At 47.3% G+C, this 26,701-nt stretch overlaps 1 protein-coding gene across 3 annotated transcripts in view; it reads right to left on the minus strand.

Annotated features, from left to right (window-relative positions):
• Positions 1–6: 6 nt before the first annotated feature.
• UBE4B (ubiquitination factor E4B) overlaps positions 7–26,701 on the minus strand; it is a 115,292-nt gene continuing 88,597 nt past the window's right edge. For all 3 annotated transcript variants that reach the window (XM_077763833.1, XM_077763835.1, XM_077763834.1), the window contains 11 exons: positions 24,567–24,666; positions 23,186–23,313; positions 22,343–22,441; positions 21,231–21,466; positions 13,513–13,639; positions 11,405–11,549; positions 8,494–8,628; positions 7,279–7,470; positions 1,497–1,671; positions 858–1,004; positions 7–561 (listed from right to left, as the gene is read on the minus strand). In XM_077763833.1, the coding sequence (XP_077619959.1) occupies positions 500–561; positions 858–1,004; positions 1,497–1,671; positions 7,279–7,470; positions 8,494–8,628; positions 11,405–11,549; positions 13,513–13,639; positions 21,231–21,466; positions 22,343–22,441; positions 23,186–23,313; positions 24,567–24,666 (1,546 nt within the window). In that variant the 3' untranslated portion in view covers positions 7–499. The remainder of the gene's footprint in view (positions 562–857; positions 1,005–1,496; positions 1,672–7,278; positions 7,471–8,493; positions 8,629–11,404; positions 11,550–13,512; positions 13,640–21,230; positions 21,467–22,342; positions 22,442–23,185; positions 23,314–24,566; positions 24,667–26,701) is intronic.

The following is a 26,701-nucleotide window of genomic DNA, read 5'->3' on the forward strand; positions in this document are numbered from 1 at the left end:
GAAGGAGTTTATTTTTGTTTTTGCTTCTCTTAAAAAAATCCACAGCAGTGCAAGTGGGGTCAGGAGGGGGGTGGGGAAAGGAGTTTTTAGCAGCAAAATGTCCAAGGTTCTCTAATCACAATCAAATCAATGGGTATCGGGTTCGGGGGGAAATAACGATGAAGGGGATACTGTCCAGACCCATCTGTCATCAATCACTCAGAGACTTCCGTCGCAAAAGCCCCAAATGGTGACGTAAGAAGGACGAGTTTTATTACACAAGCAATCGTAAAGTGTGTCCCTCGAGCTTTTGACCATGTGCGTCACTTAAATATATGTACAGGAATCGGGCTCCTCTCCTCATCCGTGACCTTGCAGATCTCCGCCGTCTGGTCGCTCTGGGGGGGCTCTCGGCGTCTCCCGCCGCGCTGGGCCTCCAACATCTGAACAGCATTTCCGCCGCCGCTCCTGCCTGCCTGGCTGGCCTCGGCCTCAAGCGGAGGGTGCGCACGGGGGACAGTTAGTGATCGCTGTTTTGTTTCTCTCTCATCCAGGCGTGAATCTGTTCTTTCAGTTCGGGCACTGGGGAAAGAAGAGGAGAGGATTAGAGCCCCAGCGGGCGTCTTCTGGGTTGTGCAAACGCGGGAAGACGGGGCCCTTCCCTCCCTCGCTGACAGGAAGCCTGGGGAAGGACCGGGCTCCCGGAGCGAAGGAAAGAGCAAAGGCTGTTTTGTGTCTTTTCCATCGAGCGTCCTACACTGTGTGGCTTCTGGATGGGACTGATCTCTCCTCCCTCTGATTAATCTTGGACACATGACTCGGGCGCCACAGCTGGGCCCGGCGCAGGGCCCTGTGACTGTCGCCGCGCCCGCCCCCACCTGGCTCCAGCATGCTCTCGGTCAGCATCTGTCGGTTGAAGGGGTCCGTGGGGGAGTTGAGCAGGTGACGCAGGATGACGGAGCGGTCCATGACGGTGCCCGAGGGCAGCCGCACCGGGTCAGTCATCAGGGTGTCCATCAGAGGGTCTGCGGAGACAAAACCAGGAGCGAGCTCTACTCACAGAGCCCAACCCTGAAAATGAAAGCGCAACAAAGCCCCTCCTGTTTCCCGCGGTCCCGCTCGGCCCCCAAGTTTAGCTGGAAGTCAGCATGGACAGAGGCGCACCCGGCGCCCTTGGTGGAGGGGAGAGCACTGTCGCCAGCTATGGCGGTGGGGGGCGTGGGAGAAGGAGCAGGGCCGTGCAGGACGCTCCCGCCTTTGAGGACTTCCAGGAAATCCCCTCCTGCCAAGGCAAGAAGATCCTGGAAGCTTCCTGGCTGTTTGAAATCGAGCCAAGGACTTTCTTTTCCCTTTTAATTTATAACAGGAACTAAAAGGAGGCAAATGTAATTTCAGACAGCGTGTCTCAAGGGGCAACTCTAGAGCACCATAAAAAAATGAAATGCCGTCTTTTTGGGCTATGTGTTTCAAAGGAACTCAAATCAAAGAATTCGGCACGAAAAGAGCGGTCCGCTTGCCTCTGAACTCGTCCGGGGCGTCGCTGTAGTCGATTTCTGCGCGTGCGTTCTTGGCCACTATCTCCTCCACCTTCTCGGCGAGGAGTTTAAACTTCTCGATGGCTATTGTGGATTTGATCCCTGCCTTCCGCATCTTCGAGATCACTTCCTCAAACAGCTCCTTGCTGTAGGATCTCTGCAGGTGGGGAGAGACAACGGGAGGCATAAATATATTCTGAGTGGAAAAACGCAAGCTGCAGAAAATGCTGCAAGTATGACCCATGTAGGGGCGCCCGGTGGGGGCTCAGTCGGTTAAGCGTCCAACTTCAGCTCAGGCCATGATCTCGCGGTTCATGGGTTCGAGCCCCGTGTTGGGCTCTGGGCTGTCGACGCAGAGCCTGCTTCAGATCCTCTGTCCCACCCCCGCCTGCCCCTCCCTGCCTCTCAAAAATAAACATTAAAAAAGAAAAATGACAAAGCCCTGAAACGACAACACATAGTAAATACCTTCACATGGCTATGAACACATAAACACACATACCAAACTGCACAAGGTCATTACCTCTGAGGAGGACTGGGAGTGAGGCCAATGAGGGGAATTTTTAAACAGTGGATTTTTACAGTAAACATTCATTCCTTTTAAAATGTAAGTATTAAAAAGCGAATGAAAATCAAGTCTCTCTGAGGCCTCGCACAGCACTGGGCCCTGGCAGCAAACGTCAGCTCTTTCTGCTAAAGGGAGACGTGGTGAGAGCAGCCTGGCCTGGTCCAGTCAAGGAGCTTTCTCCTGCTGGCGGTCCCTCTTCCTTCCAGAGCTCTCCGCTCAACACTGAAGTGTCAAGTGCTCTGCTCACAGGAGCACGGGGAGTGGTCCAGAGGACAAGTGCCTACCACAGACCCAGATGAAGCTGGGCTCAAATAGTGGCTCCCCCATCTCCTCGAGGGCTGGCTGGTCTTAGGCACACCCCTCTGAGCCCCAGTTTCCTTGGGTGTAAAATGGGGGTGGTGACACCCCCCACAGGTACCTAATTCACATAAATCATTGTCATTTCAAAACATCACAGTATGTCCTAATTTTCATTTCTGGCAAAAATACTGGCCACTTGTCAATTCAGTGACGGTGACGCAAACAGAGGTGGAGACCGATCAAGACGCCAAGGACGGCATTGTCACCCGTGTGCGGCCCTTCCCATCCAAGGACTCAGACGAACGTCTGCAGGATGAATCCATCGCAGGGTCTGTATTCTCGGAGCGTTGAGCTGAAATTCCTCAATCTTTCTTCTTTCCTTTTTAAACTCTGGTCTCCAGGTAAGTGCACACGCTCACATCTTGTCTTCACAGGCACCCATGCCCCCTGTTTCATGCAACCGAGGGCGAGAGAGAGGGAAAGGCAAGCGCTGGCCTTGGTCCTAGCAGAGCTCCTGAAAGCCAGCTTGCACAATCCTGAAAAGTTCAGAAAGCCTCCAGTATTTAGCTCTGAAACTAAATTACTATGCTGGTCCCGCAAATACCTTGTGTGACGTCTACTTTTGAATCAGGAAGCCAGTCTTCGTCTCTCTGGGAAGGGGCGCCGGGGATAAGTGGCCAAAAGGTTATAGTAAGAAGCTGGAAGGATGAAACTAGAATGTTTTGCACAGGGACTTACTGCTGGCTGGGCACTGCCACGTCGGAGATGATTTCACCTTGAACTTCTCTTTGAAACAAGGAGCCACTTGGTGATACTCGTGAAACATCACCCACTCTGTTTCTCCAAAGATGATGAGTTTTTAACCAACGTGTGCTTACTTATAAGTCAACTTCTCAGAGCAACGTGGTGAGCATATCAGAAATCCGAAGGGACCCGCACTAAGGGGACACGGCCTTCAGCCTCAAGGAGCGACGGCATCAATGCACGGAGCAGATGCGCATTACTAAGCTGTCGCTTCAAGTCTGATGTGGGAGAGATGCAGTAAAGATGCTGTTCTTGACCTCAAGGATCTTCCAGAATCATTCTAAAATTAGATGTGAAAACATCTACAAATCGTGTATCTGGTAAAGGCCTTGTATCTATAATATATAAAAAAACTTCCATTTCAACAGAAACACAATCCATTTTTTAAAAAGTGGTGAAGGACTTGAATAGACACTTCTCCGAAGAAGATACACAAATGGCCAAGAAGCACACGGAAAGATGTTCAGCACTATTTGACGTTAAGAAAATGTAAACCAGAACCACAGCAAAGTACCACTTTACGCCCACTAGAGTAACTATTAAAAAAAAAAAAAAACAACACATGGAAAAGTAGCAAGTGTTGGTGAGAATGTGAAGAACTTGAGATGAGAACACTCGTACACCATGGAACACAGTGTGACATTGCCTCAAAAAGTTAAACATGGTATTACCATATGATTCAGCAATTCTACTCCTAAGTACATACCCAAAAGAATTAAAGACAGGTATTCAAATATTTCATCAGGAATGTTCAGAGCAGCACCATTTATAATAGCCAAAAGTTGGAAACAACTCAAATGTCCACCAATGGATGAATGGATAAACCAATCATGCAATGTTCACATAATGAGATCTTACTGAACCATAAAAAGAAATGAGCTAGTGATACTCCATGTACACGAATGAACCTTAAAAACATTATGCTAAATGAAAGAGGCCAGACACAAAAGGTAGTGTATTATATTATTCCATTTACATGACATACCCAGAACTGGGCAAACAGGTAAATCCAAAATTATGTAAAATGAAGACAGAAAGCAGATTAATGGCTGCCGAGGGCCGGGGCCGAGGGGGGATGGACAGTGACTGCGTAATGAAGATGGCATTTCCTTCTGAGGGTGTTGTTCGGATAAACTGTTGGATGTAGAAAGAGGTGATGGCTTCACAACACTGTGAAGGTACTAAACGCCACTGAATTGCACACCTGAAAATGGTTAATCTTGGGGCACAGGGTGGCTCCGCGGGTTGAGGGTCTGACTCTCGATTTCGGCTCGGGTCATGATCTCATGGTTCAGAGAGCAAGCTGCACAGTGGGTGCTGTGCTGATAGTGCAGAGCCTTCCTGGGATTCTCTCTCTCCTCTCTTTGCCCCTCCCTGGCTCTCACTCTCTCTCTCAAAACAAGTAAATAAACATTAAAAAAATAAAATGGTTATTCTTATGTTATGTGAATTTCACCTCAATTTAAAAAAAAAGGAAAGACCGGATGGGAGAAGTGTGACTTCAGATGGGCTGTTTATTCTTTATTATTTTTTTTAATGGTTATTTATTTTGAGAGAGAAAGAGACGAAGTGGGGGAGAGGCAGAGAGAGCAGGAGAGAGAGAATCCCAAGCACGCTGATAGGGACCAATCTCGCAAACCCTGAGCTGAAATCAAGAGTCGGACGCTTAACCAACTGAGCCCCCCAGGTGCCCCGGACGCGTGTGCTCAGCCCGCTCTTGGCTGATGGGGAGAGAAGCTCTTCTCTGCTTGCAGGGCTGCCATTTCTTCTTCCTTGCTCTTCCCGCACACACAGACCAAAGCAAGGCCCCAGCTCCCAAAGGAGAAAACTGCACTACTGCTCCCCTAAAGCGTTTCAGACTTCCACCCTTCCCTCCGAGTCCTCACACCCTCTTCCGAAAAGATCATCAGGACTTGAATCAGCTTCCAGCCAATACAAGTGGAAAATACCCAGCAATCAGAACAAATACCACACTGTAAAAGGAAGCAAAAAAAATCCACTTAACATACTGTTCTCTCCATCGTGACCCTCGCACTCACGTGCGTTTGCTTCCTGAGTTGGGGAGACCAGGGCTATTTAGACATTCAGGACAACCCATGTGCCCCTGGGCAGGAACCACTATCTATGACTCAAGGCGGATGCCACCACAGGCCGCCATGACAGTCCACGGGCCTTACCAGGTATTGTCCCCCTGTGGTTTTCACGGTCTCGCCGTGTTTATTCACCCTGCAAAGCTGGTTATGTTAACCACCTGTGACGTGGCAGCCACAGCGAGACCACACTTAACGGCTCTTCCAAGTTGCTTACCGTAAAAGCAGAAGAGTGTGTGGGGACTTTTCGCACCCTGACCTCTGGCCAGGCTGGAGAAGCTGGGCTGCAGACACCCCTATCTGGATGGGGTCCAGCCCCATTTCCTTTCTCTCCCTGCAGACCCTCACTTACGTTCCATAGTTCTTAATACGCACAGTATCACAGGCTGTAGGCTAGAAACACATCTTAGCCTCTCCCCATAAAAATGGCAAACTCTTTTTTTTTAATTTTTAATTCATTTTTGAGAGAGAGAGAGACAGAGTATGAGGGGGGAAGAAGCAGAGAGAGAGACACACACACACATAATCTGAAGCAGCTCCAAGCTCTGAGCAGTTAGCACAGAGCCCGATGTGAGGCCTGAAGTCACGAACCACGAGATCATGACCTGAGCCGAAGTTGGACGCTTAACCGACTGAGCCCCCCAGGCGCCCCATTAACGGCAAACTCCTAACCGCCTCTGAGACACTACTTTTTATGGAAACACTGCTTTAGACGTGTGGTTTTTTTCCCTTGCGGGCACTTTGTCAAGACCAACTCTCTTGCTTACATCTAAAAGTACCCACATATATGAATTATATCTCCATAGAGCTGTTTTTGGGGCACCTGGGTGGCTCAGTTGGTTAAGTGTCCGACTTCAGCTCAGGTCATGATCTCACGGTTCGTGGGTTTGAGCCCCGCATCGNCCCCCTCCCCTGCACATACGTGCACATGCTCACTCTCTCTCAAAATATACATTAAAAAAAATAATACCCACTATTCCCTATTTTTCTATGATTCCTTTGGATGAGATATGGGTAAAGAACCCTCTAGAATTCCTTTGCTGGTTAACCTGAAATGTGAGTCATATTTGGAGAGAGAGTGTGAACGAAGATGGAGAAACAGGTGAGCATGGAATTTGGGGGCATTTTAAGTAGAAAGCAGAGGGGCTCAAGGCCAGACTGCCTGGGTATGAACCTGCCTCTATCCCTCAGTACCTGCGCCCCCCGGAGCAAGCTACTTCCACTCTCTGTGCCTCAGTTTCCTCATGTGAAAATGAAGAATCTGATAGAACCGATAGCACAGGATCTTGTGAGGATTACGTCAGTGAAAAAATGCCAAGTGGTTAAAACTTGGTATTTGGTTGATAAGCATCAGCTCTTACGACGCTGCTATGACGCAGGCCGGAAGAGCATGGAGGGAGGGAAGCCCTTCAGGAGACGGCCGGGAAGCGAGAAGGGGGTGGGGCTGCACTCCACTGGCAGCTGTGGAAGTGACAGGTGCAACGTGGCGTCACCACAGGGGGCACGAGGAACAAAGGAGGGAGAAGACTGAGGCCTGGGACCCGGGATCACAAGCGGGCGGCACTGAAGCGAGGGCCTGGGAAGCGGGCGCGGCGCGCTGGGAAGCGGGGCCTCTGCGGGAGGGCAGCGCACCTGCCGCGCGTACGGACCCCAGCGGGGCGGCTAAGAACCCCGCTGGAGGCACGCCGGGGGGCCAGTTGGCGCTTTTACACCCAAAGGAAAAGAGCTGGTTCGTTTTCGTTTACATCAGACGAGCTCCCCTGGCCACTGTGGTGATTATTTCCAATTAGTAAAAACTTCCCAAACCACAGTTTAAAAAGTATCACCTTCCCTGATTTCAAGTGGGGAAAATCCAGGGGCAGGTGGCACGTCACTGCACAGGGTCCGCCCGGAAGTCCACAGAGACGCCACCTCTGGCTGCCCAGCTCAGCGGCCTGAACCCCAGCCTCCCCCTCAGGAAACGGCCTGCCCCCGCGCCCCCACTCCCGCCCCGGGTACTGACCTGGTCGTCAGCAATGGCTTTGGCAAACCGGGCACAGTCCAGCTGCAGGTAAATATCGGTCAATTGGTCCAACAGCTTCTTTGGTTCAAAGCCGTATTTCTCAGGATTCTCTACTTTCAGGTCACGGCACTTGGGGCCACAGAGCTGCTGAAGATTAAAGTTGAGCATTGCAGCCAATCGGGGTCCAAGCTCCTAGGAAATCACAGGGTAACAGGGCAGTTCATGCTGTTGAGACAAGCGAGGTGGACCAAAGCTCCCATCTCAGGGGAGGAACACGAACTGGCTGGATTAATCTGCAAAGAACCCGTTATATGCGCTGGAGACCATAAGCTGAAGAAGGGCATTCTATTTAAATTTTCTTTACTCTCCATCTCCAACCTGATAATTCCAACACTTAATAATGCTGCAGGTTGATGGACTACTTATGAATATCAACAGAAGGCGACCTTTTCTTTGAATTCATGCTTTCAGTTACAAAAACAAGGATTACTCCAAATTCAGAGAAGCAGGTAAGAGGGAAAATCACTCAGAATTTCATCATCATAACGTAAGTCAAACAAGTTGGTTTGACTTACTCCCTTCCTCCTTCCTCACGACCCTTGTCCTGGCCACCCCATAACGGCTTCTGTGCTGTGCGGCAGCGGCAGGGCAGGGGCTCATCACAAAGCAGCCATCTTCAGTCACGTTGCTCAGTTTCCATTTCAGAAACACGACCCAGATCTTATTAATAATATCAAGGCCAAATATTTGGACTACCTTTGATCTGTCGTAAACCCTAATAATGGCTCTCATTACCCTTTGGCTTCTTGGGTGCAGCAAAGTCACAGACAGGAGAACTGAAGCTCTCACCCGCTATCAGTGATTTCTATCTGACAGACTCTAATTTCCAACCGCCGTTACTTTCTACTTTTCCTATGAATGAAATACAGGAATCAATAATGATAAAAATATGTCGCAGCTTCAACATCAGGGATCCCGTGTGCTCTGTAAGCAGAAAGCGAATTAAGTTATCTTGGAAAAGGCTGTTTGCAGACTGCCGTCTATCCAGAGAGCTATCTCCCTTAACATAACTGGGAACAAGACCAGTGTCAAAATTTCACTTGGTGACTGTGAGCTGAAAGGTCCAGCATCTCAATAACTACCTTCCGTTACGGGCGCCAGAGCCTGAGTGTGGCATCCGACACACCAAACAAACGCCCCAAAGTGCCGACTCACCGGTCTGAGGAACGGCTTCTGGACCTGCTTGGTGAGGATATGGAACATGTCCACGGTTTCTGTTGCCAGGGCGAGATAGGAGCGTGACACACGTTCGTCCTGAGCAAGCTGGGACTGACGGGCTTGCTGCTGATCCTAGGAAACACAGAGCAGACGCCAAGCCAAGGTGAGTGGTGGCCGTGAGCTCACGGGCACACGGGGGGTGAGGGAAAGTACAGTCTGCTCCTAACAGAACGCGTGTGCAGCGAAGCCGACACGCCGAGGGAGCGGGAACAACCCAAAGCGGAGAATTTTCCAGATAGCGTAATATTCATTCCTTTCAGCATCAGAACTCTCTAGGCCTCTGGGTGAGGTGACCGTGGCCCAGTGTTTCACATCTGTGCAACTTGGTCTCCTCAATGATAAAAGAAGTCACGTTCACATTCTGTGCAGGATGAAATAAGTGATTCTTAGGGCGCCTGGGTGGCTCAGTCGGTTGATTGAGTGTCCAACTTCGGCTCAGGTTATGATCTCATGGTTCATGGGTTCGAACCCCACGTCGGGCTCTGTGCTGACAGCCAGCTCTGAGCCCGGAGCCTGTTTCGGATTCTGTGTCTCCCTCTCTCTCTGACCCTCCCCTGCTCACACTGTCTCTCTCTCTCTCTCTCTCAGAAATAAATAAAAAAACATAAAAAAAAAAAGAAATAAGTGATTCTTCCATCATATCCGATACACATGGCTGCTAATAAAGGAGAGCTGGTTTCCCTGAATCCCCACTGGCAGTCATCCTTACTGTGAAAACATGTGACGTGTTCTGCTCCGACACCAGGGCCGAAGCTCTCGCCCCTACACGGAGCGCCTACACATCGCTAAGGGTCTGAGTTTCGTCAGGCTGTCGCCACCGACAAGTGTCAGCATGCTTGCCTCTGGCACCGTCCTTGTCCTTCACCTCTGCCATGGGCTGGGAAACAAGAGGAGAAGGGCTCTGGGTCATGGGGAAAGGTAGGTGGGCACTAAAGGCTCTGGGATGGAGAAGAGCCACAGAAAAAATCAGGAAAAGACTGAAATCCTTACATCTTGGCTCAGAAGCCGGTTTACTTTACGTTGCGGGGGGGGAAGAGCCAGGGCGGCTGACGTCGCCAAACAAGTGCCTGTTGGGTAAGTGTCCACTGAGTGGGTGGCTGGGGGAGGTTCTGCAATGATGCTGGGTGGCCTGCCCACTGCCCCTCGGTCAAGACTGTGCCTGTGCTCACGCTGGAGCAGGAAGACACAAGAACAACGAGGTGAGAATGAGTGCAATGCGTGTCTGCGTGTCACGTGTAGTCATGCAGACCTGGTGCCCGGGCCCTCCTCCAGGCCGGGCCCACCTTCCGGCTCTGGTGATAAGAGTACAGAACATGACCAAGAGGCCCAAGCCCGCAAGCCCCACAGTGCTTAGGTGGGGGAGGGGGGCAGTACACAAACATGCACACAGATGCACAGGAATCAGCTCTGCTTCACGGACAAGGAACCCGATTCAGGGACTTTCCATGCGTGGCGGTGTCAGTCCTCAAACCTAGGTGCACGGCCCCAAAGCTGGAGCTCTTCTGGCCGGGCCTCATCGGTTTCGCCGGCACGTTCTGCGAGGGCCCGGGGCCGGGTCTAGATTGGGGCCAACAGACTGGAATGGAGAGAAGCTTGGAAGGACCTCCCCCTGGGGAGGCGCGGAGCGGCAGGCGTGGGGGAGGTGGGGAGGTGCGGGAGGGAAGCTTTGGAGGCATCGCAGGAAAGAGTTCAGAGCTTGTTCAGGAGTGAATATGAGGGTAGGCGGCAGGTCAGAATCCAGCGGGTGCCAGGGCAGTGCCGAGGGAAAAGAAGACAACCACCGCGTTATCTCAAGAATAGAAAGGGAGGGGGTCAAACCGTGTGGCGGCCTGGACTTGGGGATCCAGTGTTCACGGGCCCTGCAAAGCCCCGGAACCTGGCACAACACCACTCTCTTCCACTAATAACCGGATATAAAAACCAAGTTCAACTGGAAGGAAAACCCCCACCAGAATCCTNGGTTCCAGTCTGTAGTGTAAGCACACTGGCTACAGCAGGACGTAAAAGCCTCACCACAGCTGCAGGAATACTTGGAATCAAAACATTTCCTAAATGTGCTTTTATATGTGCTTATGGATCTTAGGATACTTTCTGACTGTGGGGCACTAAGCTCGATGGTGTTTTCGCGCTGAGGATGCTACTGCACGTAAAGGAAACCCAGCCCTCCCTCCTTTCCCATGAGACCCCCTTCAGGGAAGCAGTTCTGATCCAGAGCCACAAACAGAACAAACCTGGATACGAAGTCACCGGTAGCTGTCAAGGGCTAAGTAACTGACCAGTGCACCATCGAAACGGTTGCAATAAATGTCAGAAAAGGGGGTCAGTGTGCTGTCACGGCCACCACAGCACGGAACCTGGCACACCACCACTCTCTTCCACTAATAACCGGATATAAAAACCAAGTTCAACTGGAAGGAAAACCCCCACCAGAATCCTGCGTGATTCACACCGTTGTCTAAAGGAGATTATGTGAGCAAATCAAATGCTTGTCTGGCACAGAATTCTGGAGATTTCTTTCCTACGTTCATAAACTGACATCAACATATTCAGACCATAAAAGCTCTTCTCCAAAATAGCCCTTTAAAACTAAAAAGGCAAGAAAGTTTTTAGAACGCATTTTGAAAGACTTTGCGACTCATTTCCTAGCTTTAGATCAAGCGTTTAAGCTCACTCCTCCCCCGAACCCAGATTAACTTCACGGGAGCCCGCAGGTGGAAGGTGGCAAGCGAGCAGTGACAAGTGAGTCACATCTAAGTCAGCAGGGCCCAGGGACGCAGACCCAGGACGAGCCCCACCCTGCAGAGCAGTTTCCCGCCCGGCCGGCCGGGCACCTGCGCCGTGTGCTCACCCGGGGCAGCTGCTCCCACTGCTCTTTGTTCTTCATCTCTTCTTGCACTTCGTGGATCCGCTTCAGAGATTCCAGACTTTCATCGAGCAAGAACGTTGTGTCATTTATCAGCATGTTTATATAACGCACAAACTGCTTCCCCGAACTGAAAAGGGAATCACATTGCACACGGTCATTAGCTCTTGCCGAAGCAAAACGCCGCAGCAGCTCGCAAAGAAAGCGGGCCTCCGCCCAAAACGCCAACCAGCTCCCCCTGAAGCCTACCTACCGGGGCACCACTCAAGTACCGTGGAGGTCAAGGACCACGGAGTCTCTCCCTGGATCTGGCTACTCCTTTTCATTAACTGTGACAAGCTCCTTTCAGTGGTGCGCTGGAGGCCCCTTGCATGGTTTATGAGAGCCAGTTGCTAATATTTCGGAATTTTGTAAGCAGATTCCTTTGGCGGCTTAAATTTAGCAACACTGGAAGTATTTATACCCTGGAAAACCAGCAAATGCGGAATTTTCTCCACCTCTTCGGACAGCCAATTTACTAACACGTCCCTGGCTCGCTCTCTCAATGATGTAGAGAAGACACTCTTCCAGACTAGAAAATATGCTTAAACTCACCAAGGCACAAAGAAAGCACAAATAATTACCCACGTATAAGGGACAAGAGAATTACTGATACACTTATTTCTTATTAGAAAGAAAAGCACGTTGAACGAAAGTTGGCAGCTGTAATATTGATCAAGGAGGCTATTAATTCACTTTCTAGAACTTGAAGCTTCCAATCTGTAAAACTGCCCTGCATATCCTGTTATAACAAAGGGCTCGCTCGTGCACTGAGAGGAGATGCTAGTATGAGGCTTTGTAACTGCAAGATTAGTAGAGAAAAAGAGGAGATACACACTTCTGGATCTACCACTGTGTAACTGGGGGGCGGCAAGCCCAGGCTGGGGAAAGGTAAGTTCCAGTGGACAAGGGCGGGAAGCCTGGATTTCAGGAGCAAGGAAAGTTCAGGAAGGACACTCCCACTCAGCACCACGCAGATGAAGCTGTAGGCCTGTATGGTCTAAACTGGTGCCAGCGTTTGCTGGAACATAATTCTGACCATAAGGGCAGCTCACAGGGGGAATTAACTTAAAGAGTTCACTTTGCAGAAAGCCATCTAGCAAAATGGTTAAGAAATAATATCGACTAGTGACTTCATTAACAAGTGACAGCTGGATTTAATCAAAGCTCTAACGTGGTTTGCAAAAGATCCAAGTAGATGGAATAAAATGTCTTAAGAATAACTCGAAAGTTCAACATTTTCATCTATTTAATTTCTCAAGCACCTTCCCTTGTAAAGTAATTTAGACGAGGGGCACCTGGGTGGCTCAGTCGGTTGAGCATCCGACTCTGGCTAAGGCCTTGACCTCACAGTTTGTGAGTTTGAGCCCCGCATCAGGTTCTGTGCTTACATCACAGTTCAGAGCCTGGAGTCTGCTTCAGATTCCGTGCTTCCCTCTCTCTGTCCCTCCCCCGCTCACACTCTGGCTACTCTCTAAAAAATAAACAAACTTAAAAAAAATATTTTTTTGAAGTAATTTAGATGAAATTACTAGTGTCCGGGTTTAAGTAGTCACTAAAATTCCATATAGGTAACGAAAAGTCCTTAATCCAGGTTTAGGGCCTTGTTGAAAAGAACGACATTTGAAATGACAACCCCAACCTGATCGCTTCCAAATCTAAAGCCTTCCTAACATTTCTCATCTAAAGCTTGACATCATATTCCAGAACATTCTAAGATCTGGTTCCAGTCATTCTGACAACTTTGCTTCACACTGTAATCACAGAAACAGTGAAAGACACTTAACACATCATCTCTGAATATTTATAGATTCTTTCTTTAATGTGTACATACCATCCCCAAAGTATCTCAACAAGTCTAAAGTTCAGCAATGTCTTGCCAGCACAGACATTTCGATAACCCTGCTTGCATGTAGCAGAACCATCTAGAAAACTTAAAGGAGGCTGAGACCAAGCAAACAGTCAATAAGAGCCAACTAGGAAAGCTGTTGAGCAGCCACCCTACCTGTGGTTTGCAAGAGAGCAAGCTGTGACATGAGGGGCCCTATACTCACTTGAATTCCTCCATGAAGGTGCCATGGTGAGCTATGTTTTGCCAAAGGCTTTTGAAAATGGTGCTAATGTGATAGCGAATGGTGAACTTGTCGTAGAACTCACTGGTGGCTCCGGTATGCTCCACATCTGAAGGAGAGAGACAGAGGGACTGAAGGATGGATACGGTCTTACCCTTTTAAGCAGTTACTGCGGTCACGATGTGAATACATAACCTGTATCTCGCACGTAAGGCAGGAGAGAGATTGTATGAGGTGGTACCGAAGACACAGGCTTCGCAGTGAAGGGCAGGCAATGACACGATACCAAAATCAATTAGGCTCGGAAAGCTGCCTCGCACCACCAGCATGACATCAGCTCGCCAATGACCAGAAAAGAAATGGGTTAAATTTTCTTAAGGGCCACATGACCTATTAAATCTGACTACAGGCCTATCTCATTTTATCATGTTTTAAAAATTGAAGGTTTGTGGCAACCCTGCATCATGAGAAGTCTACCAGCACCATTTTGCCAACAGCATGTGGTCACTTCGTGACTCTGTCACGTTTTGGTCATTCCCACAATATTTTAAACTTCTGCATTATCATTAAATTTGTTTTGGTGACCTGTGATGGGTGATTATGACTCACTGAAAGCTCAGACGATAGTATTTTTAGCAATAAAATATTTCTATTTTTTAATAAGATTTTTATTTTTTAAACATTTATTTTTTTAAATTATTTTTGAGAGACAGAGGGTGAGTGGGGGAGGGGTGGAGAGAGAGGGAAACACAGAATCGGAAGCAGGCTCCAGGCTCCGAGCTGTCAGCACAGAGCCTGATGCAGGGCTCGAATCCATAGACCTCGAGAGCACGACTTGAATTGAAGTCCAGACGCTTAGCTGACTGAACCACCCAGGTGCCCCATCAATAAAATTTTTTTTTAATGTTTTATTTATTTCTGAGAGACAGAGAGACAGTGTGAACAGGAGAGGGTCAGAGAGAGAGGGAGACACAGAATCCGAAACAGGCTCCAGGCTCTGAGCTAGCCGTCAGCACAGAGCCTGACGCGGGGCTTGAACCCACGAACTGTGAGATCATGACCTGAGCTGAAGTCGGACGCTTAACCGACTGGGCCACCCAGGCACCCCAATAAAATATTTTTAAATTAAGGTATATACATTGGTGTTTTTTAGACATAATGAAAATGTACACTTAACAGACTACAGTATTGTGTAAACATAACTTTCATATGCACTGGGAAACCAAAAAATTAATCTGCCTCTCTTTATTCTGAAATTTGCTTTATTGCAATGACCTGGACCCAAACCTGCAATACCTCTCAAATATGTCTGTATTATTTTAAATATTTTTGATAATTAACATTTTCAAACACGTACCAAAGTAGAGAAAAGTAGAGTAAACCCTATGTATTCATTACTCATTTACCAACATCCATATATTATTAAAATGGCACAAAGATCAAACATAGTTATCCAAAGACAAATAGCTTATGCACGAGAAGCTCTTGAATTTATGACAAGTTTTAAAAAGAGGGAAAGCTGTCAGGTAAAGACAATAAGGGTCAAGATAAAAGTGTAAATTAAAATAAGATGCCATTTTTTAAAAATCTATCAACTTGGCAGATATTACAAAAAAGACAATGTGAGGGGCACCTGGGTGGCTTGTGAGTTCAAGCCCTATGTCGGGCTCTGTGCTGACGGCTCAGAGCCTAGAGCTGCTTCAGATTCTGTGTCTCCCTCTCTCTCTGCCCCTTCCCCACTCGCACTCTGTCTTTCTCTCTCTCAAAAATAAATAAAAAAACATTAAAAAAAAAAAGACAATGTGAGAATGTGGGGAAAAGTTACTGTCTGACTGCTGGTGAGAATAAACAGTGATACAATCCCTTGAAGGCAACGTGACTTGTATCACAAGCTATCAACAAGTCCATCTCTCTGACCCACCAACTCTATTCCAGAGAACATACACTGGCGTGTTCAAAGATCTCCCAGGACATTCTTTAAAGTACTTTAAAGTACTAAGCAAAGTACTTAGTACTAAGTACTATAGTACTTATGGAAAAGATATAAATGCAAATGCCCAAGAGAGAAAATGAAAAAGTATTTGTGATATGGTAAGTGAAAACCACAGGCAAGCAAATGGGGCCAATCATATTTGCACGTGTCGCGCGGGCGCACAACGCACACGTGCGCGCACACACACACACAGAGTTCCTATGTATAAACTGGCTGGAAAAATACAGAGCAAAATGTTAACAGAGATTCTGAATGCAGAGATTATCAATAACTTTTACTTTCTTCTTGACATTTTCTGTATTTTGCAAAGAACATATTTTGTGACAAGAAAAGAAATTTAAAAATGAAAGGAATACGGTAACACCTATCATACAAAGACCTGAGGCACTTAATGCATCTTCATTAGGTCAAACTTTCTTTACGGTGAACTAAGTTATCATTTTATTCACTGTAAAAGAAGTGTGAGATAAAGTGTGAAGAGCTGGTTCAAACAGAGTCTACTTGGGAAAGACGCTGGGGGCTGACACAACGTCTCGCATCCTCGAAATCGCCCATCACACCCGCACCACATCCTGAGCAGAGCGGAAGCCAAGCAATGACTGTTAACTTATGATCAATATTCACCTCTCCCAACATTTTATAAATTTCACTCCTAATGCTCCCTCAAAACTGCAGCAGCCCAAGTTCTATTTCGCAAGTCCAAGTTCTAAGAGGCCTGTAATGAACCAGACCCTGGCTGGCCCCCCCACTGCTCACCGTGCTCCCCCCCTGCAGGTCTCCTTGTTTGATTCATTAAGCTGCCCAGGCCTCAGGGCCTTTCCACTTGCTGTCCGGGTTGCCTGCCACACCGTGGGCGAGACCTTCGTGTGATTCACTCTTTTGTCTCATTAGACCTTCGCTGACCACGCTTCTTAAAGTAGCATCATGCCCTCCTCCCACACCCACTGTCTGAAAGGATCTTATTTATTGGCTCCGTGTCTGTCTCCCAACCAGAACGACTGACTCACAAAAGCAGCGAGTGTGACATCTTCGCCACCAGGCCTTAGCATCAAAGCCAGGGCTGCCACACCGCAGGAGTTTCATAAATATCTGCAGAATTTGTGAGAGAATCTCCCCAGGCTAACGCTGGCCTTGTGGCTGCACACCCCCTTGGGGAAGAGGACAGTCTTGAAATACGTCGTAGTTATCAGTGCTCTTCCAGGTTCCAAGCGGCAGGTGGAGAACACTGGTCCTTCAGGAACTGACTGCTGATACAAATAAAATACTCTGATTTTGAAGCTTAACAGAAGTTTTGAAATAAAAACTTGACCTTCAGCATTTCCTAGGCCAGGATATTCTCTTGGGGCACAAAAGAGGAGCTTGTTCCATATAGCGATCTCTAATTCATGTCTAAGAGTCGGGACCCAGGCCAGCAGGTCTTAATATGGGCTTCAGGCATGAGTGGGGGGCCGGCTTGGATGCCCCACGGCAGGGCTCTCTTGGCGCCAGACCCTCATGACCACAGAGTAACAGCGCAGCAGTCAGGAGCATCTGTACTAAGGTCCCGACTGCTGAGGTTGCTGCCACTCACTAGCGGCTGACCTTCAGCAAGCTACTTGACCTTTCCAAGCTTCAGGTTCCTCATTCGTACACGGAGATATTTATAGGACCCATCTTGAGGACGGCCATGCCGATTAAGTGAAAGGATTAGAAAGTATTCAATAAGCAGTGGCTATTATTAGTACGGGTATCGTCGATCTAGGACTGCAGGTGTGCTCCAGGGCCAGACGGTACACTGCTTGGTGGCCAGGGGGAACGGGAGAACACAGGCTGTCCCTGTGACCTTACGGGTGGGGCTCACCACGCCCAGCATGGGTCTCCCAGGAAGAGGCCCAGGCCTTTGCACATGCTTCTACTCAATGCCCATGTTTTATTCCTAAGCCACAGTGACAGGCTCAGGGCACGAGTATAAAATACATTTAACTAGGGGCGCCTGGGTGGCTCAGTCGGTTAAGCATCCAACTTCGGCTCAGCTCATAATCTTGCAGTTTGTGAGTTCGAGCCCCATGTCAGGCTCTGTGCTGACGGCTCGGAGTCTGGTGCCTGCTTCGGATTCTGTGTCTCCCTCTCTGTCTATGCTCCTCCCCTGCTTGTGCTCTCTCTCAAGAATAAACATTAAAAAAAAACTAAGAAAATACATTTAACTGAACAATTTTTGTTTTTAACACTAACAACACATGTTTTAACAATACAATACACTAACAATGCAACAATTACTGCAGAATAATTGAGTTCAGATTTTTTAAGTTTATTTATTTATTTTGAGAGAAAGTGAGCAGGAAAGGGACAGAGAGAGGAGGAGAGAGGGAGAGGGAGAGGGAGAGGGAAAAAGAGAGAGAGAGAGAGAGAGAGAGAGAATGAGAATATCCCAAAGAGGTTCCATACTGCCAGCGTGGAGTCTGATGTGGGGCTTGAACCCATGAACCATGAGATCATGATCTGAGCCAAAGTCAGATGCTCAACTGACTGAGCCACCCAGATGCCCCAAGTGCAGATAATTTTTAAAAGAGAAATAAAACCATTCACAAGTCTCTCATTCAAAAGTAACCAACTCACTGTTAATATTTTGGTATCTGTTCTTCCGCACAGTTTTCCATCATATATATGGGTACCAACACGTGGTCACCAGTGTACATATTGTTTCGTTACTTGACATCTTCTTTACTTTTTATTACTTCACCATTTATTGTAAATAACACATCAGTTTTCATAGCTCAGAGAGACCTGCTATTGGATAAATTACTTCATCCACAGCTGGAAGACATTCAGACAGTTCTACGAATTTCCACTACACCACACTGTAAACACTGCTGCAGTGATGATCACTGTAAACATGTACGTACATTTATAATCATCCCCATAGAACAGAAATTAAGTTTACAATCAAAAGGGTGAGCTGTTGATGTAGCTGCTGTCTCTCAGCCCCCAGTTCACCCTTCAGGGCTTTGCAATGCGAGGGCTGGGACTCTGCAGGTCCCCGGTCAGCTGGCCCTCTGTTGGGTTCACCAACAGGGGGCACTGCAGGAGAACCGGAAACCTGAAGGAGAGAGAAGGGGCTCTGTCCTGGGGGTAAGCTGGCTGGCAATAGTTCTCCTTCCCAGCAGCAGCAGCTACTTCTGGTTTCCAGCTCCGTTCAGTACTCACAGAACCAGCCAGCCCGCACACCCTCAGAGAGGCCAGATGGCTGGTGTCACTGCTAAGAGGCCTGGCTGAGCCCTCATCCGCACCGCTAGATTTTACTACCTCCTGCTTCTTCCCTCGGTGTCCCCAGCTCTGCTGCTCCCTGCACTTCCACTCTGTCTAATCCCAAAGTTCCTTATTCACCTTGCTGTCTTGTAATACCTATGTGACCAACAGTTCCTTATACTGCTGTCCCTTGATCAACATGGATTTGACTACATGGGTCCATTTACATGTTTGTTTGTTTTTTCCAATAAAAATACATACAGGACTGTAAGTGTATTTTCTCTTCCCTATAATTTTTCTTTAACTTTTTACCCAGCTTACTTTAGGATAAGAACATAACATATAATACATATACAGAAGATGTGTTAATAGACTGTTGCTGATAAGACTCCTGGTCAACAGCAGGCTTTAATAATGAAGGGTTGGGGGCATTAACTATAGATTTTTGACTGTGTGGGGGGTGCCCCAACGCCCACACTGTTCCAGGGTCAACTGTACTCAGTTGTTAAAATAACTGGTACATTTCTGTCTTCCTTACTGGACCCTGACTAACAGAGAGGATGTATAGATCTTTAGGGCTTCTGGTGGGGACTGCCAAAATGCCTTCCATAAAGGTTTTACCAATTTACATTCTCATAGAGTTTCACAGCACTGCTTCTGCACACTAGCTATAGGGGAGATGAAATAAGTATGTGCAGGTTAATATACTTCTCTACAACTATGTTATTAGCTACTACTAGGTATTCTCTTCCTTAAAAAAAAAAAAAACTTAGAAAACAAATAGGTGAAAAGAAGTACCTTATGTCATTTTAAGAAATACAGAATTAACTTCAGGGTGCCTGTGTGGCTCAGTTGGTTAAACATCTGAGTCCTGACTTTGGCTCAGGTCATGATCTCACAGTTCATGGAATCAAACCCTGTGCTGGGTTCTATACTGACTGCATGGAGCATTCTTGGAATTCTTGGAATTCTCTCTCTCTGCTCCTCCCCAACTCACACTTGAGCTCTCTCTCAAAATAAATAAACTTAAAAAAAAAAAAAAAGAAAGAAAGAAATGCAGAATTATCTTCATATGCACAAGGCACCGAATAAAGTCCTGTCCTGTACACGTGTAACTCCTCATTTGCACCCGAATGGCATTTCCAGGGCTAAGGAATGAAAGAGGAGGACTCAGGAGCTAGGAAAAGGCTTTTGACCCAGGAGGGTTCTGTGCTGTTGTAAAAGTGAAGATGTTAACAAAACTTCAAGATGCTCACTGACTTACTTTAGGTTTAAGACGATATAGGTAAGCTGGGAAGGAAAGAAACTTTTTTTTTTTTTTTAAAGTAATCTCTTTACCCAAAGTGGGGCTTGAACTTGACCTATAGATCAAGAGTCTACCGATTCTTATATCATAGGTCATGCTCTACCGACCGAGCCAGCCAGGCGCCCTGGAGAGGCTCTTATTAGATGTTACAAAGCAATAGTGACAAAGGATAGAGAAGGCAGGCAGACCGTTGGAACCCTCAGAAGTGAAGGGAGAGGTGACACCACCAGCCCCAAACAAGCAGCAGAAGGTCTTGGTTGTCAGGGAGGGGACGGCTGTCACTGAACACAGAGGACTGAATCCTCAAACTGGTCAATGCAGCGAACGGCAGGAAGCTGTACTCTGGAACGTCCAGAGTTTCTTCAAGAGCATGGCAAGTGCATTCTACTAAATGCTCAGGACATGTCCTGAGTGCCCAGAATGGGCTAGCTTCCACAAAAGATGAGACAGACAGAACACACTTCCTTTCCTGCAAAATGTGCAAACTGGAAGGACAGTGTGCCTTTAGTACAATCTTAGGCCTTTGCTGGCAGACAGGTGAATTGGTCCCAAGGTAATCAGCTTTATACAAACACACCTGCAGCTCAAAAGCCAAAGGAAACATAAAAATTCAGAATCCAACTAATGCAGAAGTGGAGGACCACTTCACAGGGTGTGCCATGTGGCTTTGGGTCTTGTTCACCAGCGTAAGCCAGCACCTAGGACAGCGCCTGGCTATTACCAGACACTCAGCAAATATGTGTAGATTGAGTGAATGAGAGAAGACTCCCCAGTATCCTGATTCCACTGATTTGAGTGGGGTTCAAGAATAAACATTTGTAATAAGCTCCCTGTTTGACCCACACTCTGAAAGTTTGAAGCTAAAATGAGCCAGAGGATTTCAGACAAAACAACTAATCCGTGCGATTGATACCAATCAGATCCCAGTGTTACCCATGTGACTTCGCAGTGTTACCCACTGGCTCCTGCTGCTGCAGCATCGGGGACGAGTACATAGATTGGTCAATGTGATATTTCCACTCTTCGGGGAAAAATAAGCAACAGCACATGCTCTGTCAGCGGTCGGCTCATAGGTCATACCTGTTGACTGGCCATCAGGATATCAGCTACCAGATTCAGAGTAACTCCGTCCACTAGCTTTAGACGACCTTGCCTATCTGAATATGTGGGACTTACCTGTATAAAACTTCATCAGTGAAGGGACCAGCAATTTGGTGGAGAGAGGATGGTTCTCAATCATTTCAAAAAACTTCTGGGTTCGTGGCTGAACAGCAGGGTTGGTCATAAACATGACTTCCACTAGTTTGGCCACCAGATAAGGATTTCGGATGTAGTTCTGGTTACACAACATCACAACGAGGAACATCACAATGTCCTGAGTACAGGGCTCATAAAGCACCTGAGGAGAGTATCTGAAGAGAGGCAACAAGAGCAAGAAATAAAGCTCTGAGAAACTCTACCCGTCTGGATGCCAGGATCATTAAGGAGGGAAGGGGCCAAGAGGCCAAGGGGCCAAGATACTGAATTACCTTGAACTTGCGGAGTTTAAAGTGACTGCTGGCTTTATAACTAGACAGATTTAAAATCTATTGTGTTTATTGGTCAAAGCATGTTATATTCATTTATTACGTTCTAGGAAATAAGCCCTAAAGCCATGATTAAATTAACAGGGTGAATTTTTCAAAAGATCTTTGCAACTAAAAAGACTCAAAAAAATTCTTTGAAAGATTGTATTTGTAAGTAATCTCTACACCCAGTGAAGGACTCAAACTCACGACCCTAAGGTCAAGAGCGGCATGATCCATCGACTGAGCCAGCCAAGTGCCCCTACAGATTTTTTTGATAGTTGTTTTAATTAAAAAAAAAAAAAAGTCAATTATAAACTCAAACCATTTCTTTGTAAGCTTTCTTCAGTTTCATAATTGAGAAACATTTTAAAAATACAGATATTGGCATTTCTGGCTTTTGAATGTTCACTTAGATATTAATAAACTGTTTGCTCCTTCTGTTTCTCAGAAACACATACTCAATTATTAGAAATTCAACTCAGTCTTCACAGAGTACATTCTTAGCAGCACTGTTCATCCTGCTTCTGTCTTGAAGATATTACTGGCACTGGCTGGGTGCCATGGTTGGATTTATTTTTCCAGTCTCCAGGCAGCATTCAGTTACAGCCATCACACAGAATTTCAGGCATAAAATGGAGGTTGGCAATGCAGTTCATAATACAATGTACACATTATGTATGAAAACATATCAGAGTCATGGAGTATGTCAAAGGCACTTACTGTACAATAAAAAATAAAAATTCAGCAACATCTTCTACATAAAACTCAGGCAATGCTGCAAAAACCTTGGGGACATCTGAATTTAAAGGCAGTGTTATGCTGTCAAAGAGAACAAAAAGCACAAGTTATGAAACAAAAACATGGCACCAGAAATTATATGGGTAAGTATATGGGGGGTGGGGGGAGGGCCTCCTATATAATATAGCTACAGGAAAAGGATACAAGGCAAGAGACCAGAACCAGAAATGAGCCGGGAGGAATGAAGACAGCGGATATGCTAGGGCACACACGAGAAATTTTCATTGATTTTCTGTTAAGGTTAATGCAATAAAATATGAAAGAAATAAAAGGGTCATATTTGGTCATTTTACGCAACTCAAGCTGTTTTGAGACAAAAGAGCTACATGTATACTTTAAATAATAGTTTCCACGCCTACAGAGGGCCTTGGGTCAACCTTGCCCACATCCGAGACCCGGAGACTTCGCAGTAACAATAAAATAATAGTAACTGGCTGGGTATCTTCCTGGACCCACTGCTTAACAGGCCTAATAGCCTGCTATCTCCAGTTTTTAGTTTCTAACTTAGGGATTTCCTTTTCTGTCAATCCAGAGCCAGTTTGTAAAAAGTGCTAGTTGAAAATGAAAGTAATAGGTGCGGACATTCCCTTCTTATGATAATTACGAGGAACATAAAATATTACCAGTTTTGTGGTCTGTATAAAGTACGATCTAGAAATTAAAGAATGGACTAAGGGCTTGGGTCTTAGCTATCAACTGAAGAACAACGAAAGCAACAAAGCCCGCACGAGGACAGGGGAGGTGGCGGGGAAGGGGGGCACTCACTCGGGATAGGCGGGGTCCAGGATGCGGAGCAGCAGCTGGATGAGAAGGCCGTAAAAATTCAGACATCTTCTCAGAAAGCTCTCGTCAAGTAAGCCAGCGTCAGCACAGGCCTTGCACCGTACCAGTTTCTGTGGAAGGAGGTACGCCCCGCCCCAGCCCACACATTAGTTGCGAGCAAGTGTCTGCGGCGCTGACTGGCCAGGGAACGGGCCAAGAGACGGGAAGTCGAAGTTCTAGGGCTTCGGGAGCTCCATCTCTAACTAGCTACAGGAAGCTGGTCATGTCTCAAGAGCTTTCTTTGTTCTGAGAGAAACAAAAGGTACGCCATGCAAACCACGGAGCACGCAGCTGGGGCTCAAAAAGGTAGTTATTACTGTCGTGTTTAAGTAGCTCGACTGGGGGACAAGGTTGATGGGGGAGGCGCTTTGGCGTCAGAGACGGTTCGCGGAAAGAAGCTGGTCAAATCTGCGTCTGGATTCCAGGTCACCACTTACGAGCTGCCCCAGGGCAAAATGCTTGTCCACGGAGGGTCCCACACCTGCCTGGGAGGATGGCTGTGAGAAGGAAATGCACGCACGCACGCACACGCACCGGCACACCAGGGTACACAGCTTCGGGCTCCTAATAACATGTCTGTGGTGTGCGCATGGAGGCCTAGAGAAGCCAGGTAAGGACCCCTGGTTTGCTCAGCATCTCGAGCAGGTCTAGTGGTAAATAAAACAAACCTATCTTCACTCGCACCAGAAATCAAAGTCAAAATGTCCACCTGTCCTCCTACTAATCAACTGTAGGCAGAACCAGCTAATACTATTTTATAGTTTGAACAAAAACATAAGAAAAATGCACACGTCTGCTGTCTACGCTTCCTCGTACAGCCTTTGCCCAGCACCCAACGACAGAAGACTCCCTGTCTACAGCGAGGGTCTGTGCAGTGGATCACCTTCAATGACAAATGGAGACTTAGGGACAAAGGAAGGGAGTCTTCCCACCACCACAAACCCACTTGGTGCAACATCATGAAAGTGCGTGGCTGGACACCCTGGTGCCTGTGTGTTTTGGGTCCCAGGGCTGGGGGGGCGGCAGAGGGGAGGACCTTGCAGATGGGGGAGGGAGGCCGGTGATGTTGCCCTGAGGGCGGTAAGACCAGGAAGAATTCGAGGTGTCGCTGGCATAAGCATGTGCAGATTCTGTGCTGAGATTTAAATGTTGTATTAGACACAGGTGAGGCATCAACAGGCTTGAAAGTGTAGTGTCTCCTCTTCAGGGGAACAGAATAATGAAGGGGAAAAGGACACTGACTGGCTCAGTCAAGGCCCACTCGCGGGTGGGAAAATTCCTGTTATGAGGCTGATCTGTAATTAAACCAGTTAACTTTACGAACCTTAAGCTGAGTTTTGCAGCGTTTCAGCATTTCGCGGTGTCTAGTTGCCAGCGGGGAGTCTTTCCATTGGCTTTCATTATTTTTTAAATCTTCCACAGTTCTGAAACCAAAGACTAACAGTCACATGCAAGAAGACACACGCATCCATCTTACCTGTTCATTCTGACCATGTCATTGACTTTCAGATGCACATTTCCCCCCCTCGTTTTAGTGTCTTTAAATTCAGAGTGTATCTTATCATGATCTGGCAGAAATTTTCTTTCTTTTTTAGTTTTTAATGTTTTATTTATTATTGAGACAGAGAGAAACAGAACACGAGTGGGGGAGGGGCAGAGAGAGAGGGAGACCCAGAATCCGAAGCAGGCTCCAGGCTCTGAGCTGTCAGCACAGAGCCTGTTGTGGGGCTTGAACTCATGAACGGTGAGCTGACATCAGCTGCTTAACTGACTGAGCCACCCAGGCGCCCCAGAAATTTTCTTTCTTATGGGTTCCACAGATAATGAGGTCTTAAAATGGATGGCACTTCAGATTTAATGAAATACAGGAAGAAACACATTGTTCCCTTATTTTCCGGGGAGGGAGAAAAAGAAATCCTTCATGAAAATTCAAGGTTGAGAGGCCTGGTCAATTACCCCAAACGAAAGGCTAGTTGAGTAACGGCAAGTTCCTTTTCTTCTTTTGCAATCGTTCCCTCTGCTGGGAATGCTCCTAAGCTCATCTTTGTGACTTTGCTCCTTCACCTCCTTCAGGTGCCTGCCCAAATATTGCCCACCAGTCACACCACAGGCTGCACGTTTTAAAGACTGGCCCACTTACTGCTATTCAACCCCCTCTGTCAAGACAACATATAGAAAACTAGAGGCTGATAAAAATTTTGAAACCACATTTACCCAGACTCCCTCACTACCAACAACTGTGACCATGACCTAGTCTCCATCAAAAGGTGACTTTCATCGAAGGCAGAAGCGGATACTGGGGAGTGGCAGCCACAAGGGTTTTCTGGATGCACAGGGCTGGAGGAGTTTTGCCTGAGCGGTGACAGAGCTCCTATTGTCAGGATGAACCTTGAAGCAGCTTCTCGCCAGGTCAGGTTCAAAAGAGGACTCCTGGTGCATAGTGGCTCTCAAAAAGTGGCGATGACTTGATAGACAGCTAGTGCACTGAAACTGCTGTGTGGCACCTGTCTATGCCACAAATGGCGGGATGAGATGACCCTGAAAGAAGCTTAGAAGCACTGTGGGGGCAGCCAGGCCTGACAGGCCGCCTCTAGGGAGCCACAGTGGACAGGCACATGGAACAATGAGCACAAGTGCAAGGCAGCCTTGTTCGCTTCCAACTGGGTGGTCATGACAACGTGTGGTCAATGTATTTGTTTTTCTAAGCAAACTGCTGTAGATTTCAGTGCACTTGGAATTCTTATTTCCCTTCCACATCCTTGGGACATCATTATTCTATCTGCCACATCTGTAGCGACACAACGTGGGAGTGTGTGTGCAACGGATCCTGGAGACGCTTGATCACCGAGAGTGAAACAAGTTAACATCCTTCTAAGTTCATCAACATGGTTACAACTAACAGAGATCCTGGATTCAAGACTGTCCCGAGTAGCTGGGATGGGTTTTAAATGTGTGCTCAGCTAACTGACTCAAAGTTGGAATTGACAGTGACCTATGCTGTGTGAAGTTGAGCTATCTGGCATTCCCTGACATAATTCAGAGGAAAAACTCTAACGCTTGAGAAGCCGAGAATATTGGGGTGTATAGGTGGCTCAGTCAGTTAAGTGACCGACTTGAGCTCAGGTCATGACCTTGCAGTTCATGAGTTCGAGCCCCTGGGGCCTGCTTCAGATTCTAGGTCTCCCTACTCTCTGTCCCACCCCACTCGCATTCTGTGTTCTCTCTCTGTCTCAAAAATAAATAAAAAAACATTTTTAAAAAAGCTGAGAATATTGGGGTGCCTGGGTGGCTCAGTTGGTTGAGCATTCAACTCCTGATTTCGGCTCAGGTCACCATCTCACGGTTTGTGAGTTCGAGCCGGGCACTGGGCTCTGTGCTGATGGCTCGGAGCCTGCTTGGGATCCTCTCTCCCCCTCTCTCTCAAAATAAATAAATATACTTTAAAAAAAAAAAAAAAAG

Source organism: Crocuta crocuta, unplaced genomic scaffold (assembly GCF_008692635.1).
Source record: "Crocuta crocuta isolate KB4526 unplaced genomic scaffold, BGI_CrCroc_1.0 scaffold13, whole genome shotgun sequence".
NCBI lineage: Eukaryota > Metazoa > Chordata > Mammalia > Carnivora > Hyaenidae > Crocuta > Crocuta crocuta.